The sequence below is a fragment of the Rissa tridactyla genome, chromosome 12 (assembly GCF_028500815.1).
Source record: "Rissa tridactyla isolate bRisTri1 chromosome 12, bRisTri1.patW.cur.20221130, whole genome shotgun sequence".
NCBI classification, from domain to species: Eukaryota; Metazoa; Chordata; class Aves; order Charadriiformes; family Laridae; genus Rissa; species Rissa tridactyla.
In genome coordinates, this window is record NC_071477.1 from 5,115,302 (window position 1) to 5,123,237 (window position 7,936).

Below are 7,936 nucleotides of genomic sequence, written 5' to 3' on the forward strand. Positions count from 1 at the left end.
GCTGCAGGGAGTGGGGACAAAGGTTGCTCAGGCAGGGCTGTGCCGGAGCCTGCCGTGCCCTGGCCACAGGGAGAGGGACCACGGGGGGGGACACGGACAGGGGGCTTTCACAAGGGCCCCAGTAGCAGATGGGGAAACTGAGGCACGGTGGTACTGGGGGGACCTGCCTGGCATTTGCCATCCCCTGCAGTGGCCCCATGCATTCTTTCTGCTTCCTCCCCATAGCCCTGTGCCCCCCTGCAGCCCATCCCAGTCCTGCTGCACCCCAAGACAGGCAGCACTGGGGGTGCAGAGCCAGAGAGGGGCCACAGCACAGCCCCACACCCCGAGCGGTGCTGGGCACAGCGCTGGTTTGCGGGGGTGGCATGGGACTGGTGCCAGGGCTGTGCCACTTGGTACCCAACTGCACCTTGGCCATGCCAGCCAGGGTGGGGGCCAGGTGGGGACTGGGGCATGGTGGGGACAGGGGGTTGGGGGGCAGCCGCAGCCCCCAGGAACCCACGCCCTGCACGCGCCTGCGCCCCTTCCCTGGGGCACGAGGCAGCCGGGCCTTTGTCCCCGGCCCTTTGTCTGGCAATCTGCTCCCCGAGCCGGCGGCAGCGCCAGCCCCGCGCCTGGCGTGCCTCAAAGCCACGGATTGGAGCCACTTCGGGGCTACGGCTGCGGCCCGGCTGCCTCCGGGAAGGACGCGGCTGGAATAGCTAATGGCCGGCAGCCCCCCCGAGCCGGCGGCACTGATGGGGGTCCCGCGGCAGCAGAGAGGGCAGGAGTGAGGGCAGTGGGCTTTGCCCCCCAACACCACCGGGCATCGCCCCCCGGCAGCTCCTGGCTGGCCCCACAGCAGCACATGTCCACCATTGGGCCCTGGGGGGGGACACAAGGGGCAGGAGGGGGTTGCTGAGGACCAGTGGGAGATGTGGGGGCACCGCGGGGCAGCTTGTCTCGTCCCAGGAGCAGGATGTGTCCCATGGCCCTTGCCGGGATTCGGGGAGCTGAAGCGGGGACACAGCCCCTCTCGCCCTGCACCCCGAGAGGATGCTCGTGCCCTTGGAAGCCCCCAGAGACCCTCGCTCACCAGAGACCCGCCGCCCCCTCCCTCTCGCCGGGCAAACAATCACTTCCAATGGGAATTATTTCCATACAGCTGCTCAGGAAGGCACGAATTCAGCCTTCGCCCGGCCGCAGCGGAGTAGAAAGGCTGAGCCTTTCTTCTGGCGCTCCCCTCCCTCCCCACCGCGGCGGGGGCAGGTTTTGGAAGGCGGGGGGGGGGGTGGGGGGGTGGTGCCCAGCCGCTGCAGTCAGCAATATTAGCACAGCTCGGCAGGACTGATTGCAGGTTATTAACATACATTATCTCAGTCCCCTGCCTCTGAAAGGGGCCGGGTTCCTATCCCCCCTCTCCCAGCCCTCCCTCCCCCTGTCTTTTACACTTAATTACCTCCCTTATTACACCACAGCCTGGAGAGAGACAAAATCCCCGGGCAGCGGGCAGGCAGGCAGGCAGGCAGGCAGGCAGGCCCGGCCCAACTAGGGCGTAAGTAATCGCCCGTTTCTGCAAACGTGCCTTCAAGGAGAGAAACAGCACACGCGCGGATAAATAAATCAGGGAGCGGAGGCCGGGAGTCCAGTGCGTGGGGTCGGAGTGGGGGACACACGCTGGGAGCAGCCCGGCAGGCGACGTTCCCCCCTCCCTGTCTCCCGGGGCCGCGGCCCTCCGGGAGAGGTGACCTTGAACTTGGCAAAGCCCTGACGTCAGGGCCGCGCTGCGGGGCCAGATGGGACTCGTGTCGCTGCTTGGGAGCCCCAGCCAAGGGCTGCAGGAGAGGGGAGGAGAGACCCCAGCCCACGTGGGGAGCAGCCCCGGGACCCCCAGCCCCGGGAGCGGGCCTGGAGGGGTGGGGGGGTGGGCTGTGGGGTGCCATGGGCTGTGGGATGCCATGGGATGTGGGATGCCCTGGGGTCTAGGATGCTGTGGGATGGGGGATGCTGTGGGAGGTGGGATGCGGTGTGCTGCGGGGTGCTGTGGGATGTTGGATGCTGTGAGTTATGCGGTACTCAGGGCTGTGGGATACTGTGGGCTGTGGGATGTCCTGGGGTCTGGGGTGCTGTGGGATGTGGGATGCCATGGGATGTGGGATACTGTGTGTTGTGGGATGCTGTGGGATGTCAGATGCTGTGGGATGTGGGATACTGGGAGCTATGGGGTACTCAGGGCTGTGGGATACTGTGGGCTGTGGGATGCCCTGGGGTCTGGGATGCTGTGGGATGACGTGGGATGTGGGATGCCCTAGACTATGGGTTGCTGTGGGGTGTGGGATGCTGTGCGATGTGGGATGCTGTGCGATGTGGGGTGTGGGATTCTGTGGGATGTTGTGGGCTGTGGGATGTCCTGCACTGTGGGATTCTTGGGATGTGGGATTCTGTGGGATGTGGAATATCCTAGGCTGTGGGCTGTGGGATGCTGTGGGCTGTGGGATGTCCTGGGCTGTGGGATGTGGGGTGCTGCGGGCTGTGGGATGTCCTGGGCTGTGGGATGCCCTGGGCTATGGGGTACCACATAAAGCAGTGAGTCAGGGCACGCTGGCCTGATGCGATGCAGGGATGGCCCCAGCCCTGGCTCCGCGCACGACTGAAGAAGCAGACATCGCTGTGAGCAGGCAGGCCCAGGGTGCTGGTTGCAGGGGTGCTGTATTTGACCCCCAGGCCCAATGCCACATGCCCGGCCAAAGGGGCTGGTGCCTCCCGAGACCAGGGATGCCCAGGGCTGCCCTGTGCCGGTTGTGACAGCCCTCTGCCTGCAGTGACAGATGAGGGACTGTCCTTATTTAAGTGCTGCAACACTCTTGGCATAGCACAGGGCTCTGGGAGAGCAGGGCCCGCTGCCAGCCAAGTCCTGGTGTCACCCACCAGCCCCTGGCCAGCACAGCCCCCTGGAGAGCCAGCCCCGTGGCCACTGCCTGCCTACAGGACCAGGGCCTCATCCTGCTCCAAGGAGGGCAGCAGCAGAGCGCCGGCGATGGGAGGCGGGGGAGTGGGGCCTCCAGGAGGGAACAATGCACCGCCACGAGCCCAGCTATTGTTGTGGGCTGCGAAGGTCACAGAGCTCCCCTGGGGACAGGGATGGGGACAGGGACATGGGAAAAAGGGAGAAGGTGGGAAAAGAGACAAGGAAGAGGAAGCGGGGGGGGGGCGGGCAGGAAGGGACAGTGGGCAGGAATGGGGACAGGACAGAGGTGGGACAGGGATGACGGCAGGGAAGAGGGGCAGAGATGGAGACAGAGAACAAGGGACTGGGGAAGGGACAAGGGAAAGGGGTCAGTGGGAAGGGACAGGGGACAGAGATGAAGACAGGGAAAAGGGACAGGTATGGGGAGAGGGAACAAGGATAGGAACAGGGAGCAAAGACAGGGACAGGAGAAAGGGGCAAGAAACAGGGACAGGGACAGGGATGGAGACAGGGACACAGGGGCGAGGGATGGGGACAGGAACAGGGACAGAGAAGGGGACCCTCGCCCCTCAGCCCCATCCTTCGCAGGCCCTGGGGGCTGGTGGAGGGAGACAAAGGCGGTGGGAGGCAACAGTGTGTCCCACCCCCACCCCCTCGTCCCCGCATGTCCCCATTGTCCGTGGCCGGGGGGGCGGGGGGGGACACGGTGGGAGGGACCGAGGACCCCACACTGCCGTGATGCCCGGGGCGCCCGGCGCTGCCGGCGGCTCGGGAGGCTCCGGGGGGGGCTCCGGGCGCGGCCGGGTGGAGCGGCCCCCTCCCCCCCCGCAACCGCCTGCCTTCCTCCCCCTCCTCCTCCTCCTCCTCCTCCTCCTCCTCCCCCCCCCTCCCCTCCTTCTTCCACCACCTCCTCCTCCTCCTCCTCCTCCTCGCCGCCCTGCTGCCTGCCTGCCTCCCCGCCCCTTGCACTCGGCTCCCCGCTCCTCGCCGCCCGCACAGCCGGGGCCGGAGCGCCGGGAGCAGCGCGGGGCCGGGGCGGGGCGGGGCGGGGGGGGGGGGGCCGGTGCCGGGGCCGGTGGCGGTGCCGGTACCGGAGCTGTCCAGTGCTGAGGGCGCCGGCCCGGCCCCGCCATGCCCCGCTCCTTCCTGGTGAAGAAGCTGAAGGCGGAGGCGTTCCCGGCCACCGGGGCCCCCGCGCCCCCCTACGCCCCCCTGGAACCCCCCTACGCGCTGCCTGGCCCCGCCGCCGGCGATGGTGAGTGCGGGGCCGGGGGCTCCGGGGGCGGGGGAGGGGGGGCGCCCTCCGCCGCTATTGTCTGTGTGCGCCCGGGCCGGGCACCGGGGGAGACCGGGGGGAGGGGGACGACGGGGGATGCGGGGCAGGGGTCCCGCAGCCGGGCGTCGTGCGGAGGGTGCAGCGGGTGGGGGGGTCATCCCTCCTCGCCTTGTCCCCCTGCTCCGAAGCCTGCCGAAGTTGGTCCTTGGGGAAACATCCCCTGCGTGACAGCGGCAGCCCCCGTGGGCAGTCCACTCTGCCCCGGCCCCGCTCCCCCCACGACCGGGCTGCAGGGGGGCCGGCTCCTTCCCTCGACAAGTTTTGAGGGGGGGGAGGGCGAAGCAGCCGGGCTGCGGGGGCAGGCAGGGGGACGGCGGGGGGAGTGGGAGCCTCGCCGTGCCTGCGGGTTTCATTGTTCGCAGCGGTGCCCCGAGCCCCCCCCCTCCCCCGGGAGCGCGGCGAGGGCTGTCGCCTGCCCGGGGCACAGGGAGTAGGGGGGGCAGCCCCCTCCCCTCAATGCTGGGAGAGGTGGGAAGAGCTGGACTGGGGGGTGGCCGGGATCTCTGGAGCCCCGTCCTGCCAGGGGACACTGGGGCGGAATCTGGGAGTCACCCGGCTCAGCAGAGACCCCCGATGGGGTAGCCCAAGGATCTGCCAGGGAAGAGGGGGGTTGGAAGCACTGGGTGGGGGGTCTGTCCCGGGCTGTGGGATGGCCAGTCCTGGCTGCTCGGGGACCGGGAGGCTGAGCTGGGTGCAGGGATGGGCCTGATCCAGCCACGCACAAGCCAAGATTGCCCGACCACTGCATTGCTTGTCCCCCCCTTTTCTACTGCTCGCTGCTCCCCAGCCTTTGGTGGGCTTTCTTTTCTTGGGGCAGGGGTACGAAGCCCGGGGGATCCTCTGCTTTCCCCCCCCGCCATTGAGAGCCAAGAGCTGGTGGGGGAGGGATGTGCTGCAGCTGGGCAGAAGCTGCCGACGCTGCTCTCCTGGAAATAACCTTGCTGCATGCTCGGAGGCAGCGTGAGAAATTGCTGAGCAGAGCGCTTTCTGCACAGCCCGTGCGACCGCGCTGTCAGCACAGTGCGGGGGGACGGGGGGGGCCGAGCTCTGCCCCCACCACACAGCCCCCTCCCCACCACAGTCACCCCCAGCCTCCACGGGACAAACAGCAGCAACTGCTCCCCCTGGGCAGGGGGTCCCATGGGGCAGGGGGGGCACCCTGGATTTAGGGGATGCTCAGCTGCAGCTAGGGTGGGGTGTCCACGCTGCTCCACTGGCATGCACAGGTCACACTGGCCATGCACTGACACCGGGCCCCTGATAGCCCCCACTGTCACCAACAGCAGGGACGTATCCTCTGAAGCAGCTGGCAAGGGTCAGCGTGCACGAGGTAGGAGACCACTGGGACCAGTATGGGGGACCTGGGGTGGCAGCGTGTCCCACAGGGTCTCTGACCTTGCAAGGAGAGGGCTGCGCTGCTCCTCCCGTGGTGAGCTTTGTGTGTCAGCACGGGGGGATGGGGATGCTCACATGGTGCCCACTGTGCCATGGGTCAGGAGTCCCTTACCCGCAGCCAGGCCATGAGCAGACCTGCACCAATGTCACACGGGGGTGACACCACTGCAGTGGCACCCGAGCCCCACTCCCTGCCTGGGGGGCTGTGGGTCTCTCTCCTTGGCAGGAGCACAGGGCCCCAGTGCTGCTGGCCTCCAGGTGCTGCCCCATGCCCGGGGAATAGCCCCTGCGGGGGACGGGGGGAAGATGGGGGGGCCTTTCCCAGCCCTTTTGCTGGAGAAGGGAGACCCGGGGCAGCCCCTTCCCCTCGCCCTGTCTGCCCCAGGTTTCGAGAGGCGAGGAGGTGGATGGAGCAGAGCTCATTACCAGCGCCTGCCCCGGTGAACAATGAGGCTCTCGGCACCGACAGCTGTCTGGCGGCTAATGGCCCCCGGGGGCTGCCTGCAGCCAGGGCAGTGAGGCGGCACCCGGACAGGCACAGCTGGATGTCCCACAGCCCCATCCCCGGCTCCCACCCAGGGCAGCCCTGCGGGATGAGACCCATCCTGCTGGCAGATGCAGACAGGAGCCGGGGCAGACTCGGCCCCTGTACAGACTCAGCAGCACCAGTGCTCAGGGGCAGACCCCGGGGCTGAGTGGGGACAGGGATCGGTGTGGGGGGGACAGCCCTGGTTCTGCACCCCCAGTGGGTATTTTTGGCTTGTGGCTTTCCCCCGTCCCCAGTGGGGCTGGCCCGGAGGGATGGTGACCCTGCTGTGTCGTCCCTGCAGGGTACCTCCAGCACTGCCTGGCACCCGGTGGCTACGACACCGACAAGAAGCAGGGTCTGCCACCGCCGCCACCGGACCCAGCCTACGCCCCCGGCCACGAGGAGTACAGTGACCCCGAGAGTCCCCAGTCCAGCTTTTCTGCCCGCTACTTCAACGGGGAGGCGGCGGTGACGGACAGCTACTCCATGGACGCCTTCTTCATCACAGACGGGCGGTCACGCCGGCGCAGCGAGAGCCAGCGCCGTGGCAGCCACCGTCACTCCTGTCCCGAGTGTGGCAAGACCTATGCCACCTCCTCCAACCTCAGCCGGCACAAGCAGACCCACCGCAGCCTGGACAGCAAGATGGCGAGGAAATGCCCCACCTGCGGCAAGGCTTACGTCTCCATGCCCGCCCTGGCCATGCACGTCCTCACCCACAACCTCAAGCACAAGTGCGACGTGTGCGGCAAAGCCTTCAGCCGTCCCTGGCTGCTGCAGGGCCACATGCGGTCGCACACCGGGGAGAAGCCCTTCGGCTGCTCCCACTGCGGGAAAGCTTTCGCTGACCGCTCCAACCTGCGTGCCCACATGCAGACCCACTCCGCCTTCAAGCACTACAAGTGCAAGCAGTGCGAGAAGACCTTCGCTCTCAAGTCGTACCTCAACAAGCACTATGAGTCCGCCTGCTTCAAGGGCTCCGAACACAGCTGTGCAATAGGGAACTAGCCCGCCAGCCCCCTGTGGCGCATCCCCCCCTCGGTCCCTGTCCACATCCCTGTTGCCATCCATGTCCTCACTCCCATCCTCATCCCTGTCCCCATCACCATTCCCATCCCTATTGCCATGCCTGTCCCCATTCCCATCCCCATCCCTATTGCCCTCCCTGTCCCCATCCCTGTCCCTGTCCCCGTCCCAGTCCTGGTCCCCGCGCCAGCTCTCCTGCAGCTGCAGCCAGCCGGTTTGTGGCTGCGCCGTGGCTGGAGGACACATCCCCACAGACTCACTCCCCACCCGGGAGGAGGGTGCCCCAGCGCTCCCTGGGAAGGGCTGGATCCAGCCGGACCCACAGCAGGACCCGGTTCCTTGCCCGCGGGTCCCCGAGCCCCCCCGCAGCCAGGCAGGTCTCTCTGCGGGGGACTCACCCGGGGACCTCTTCCAGACCCAGGAGAGACTTTCCCCCCCCACCTCGTGATGTTCACCTCTATTTATTTAATTTATTACTATTATTTATTTAGAGCTGCTGCTTCTCCTCCCGGGGGATCCCGGGAGAGAAAAGACACTTTTCTGCTCCCCCCAGGAGCAAAACCTCACCTTGACCCTGACACTGATGGGACCGTGGGCTGGTGCTACTGATGGCTCAGCAGGACTGACGGACGGTGCGGCTGATGGGAGGGCAGGGCTGTCAGTCACCCTTGGAGGCTGGGGTCCCTGCAGCCCACCGCCCAGG

At 67.3% G+C, this 7,936-nt stretch overlaps 1 protein-coding gene across 1 annotated transcript; it reads left to right on the top strand.

The window, feature by feature from the left end:
- Positions 1-4,078: 4,078 nt before the first annotated feature.
- SCRT2 (scratch family transcriptional repressor 2) lies at positions 4,079-7,936 on the top strand. Its single transcript, XM_054218721.1, has 2 exons — positions 4,079-4,202; positions 6,509-7,936. The coding sequence occupies exons 1-2, from the start codon at positions 4,079-4,081 to the stop codon at positions 7,213-7,215; spliced, it is 831 nt and encodes a 276-aa protein (XP_054074696.1). The 3' UTR covers positions 7,216-7,936.

Bases quoted from the DNA above. Each gene is read 5' to 3' on its own strand.
- SCRT2 (XM_054218721.1), top strand. From the start codon at position 4,079: ATGCCCCGCTCCTTCCTGGTGAAGAAGCTGAAGGCGGAGGCGTTCCCG. The intron at 4,203-6,508 runs GTGAGTGCGGGG...TCGTCCCTGCAG, and splicing joins TGGCCCCGCCGCCGGCGATG to GGTACCTCCAGCACTGCCTG.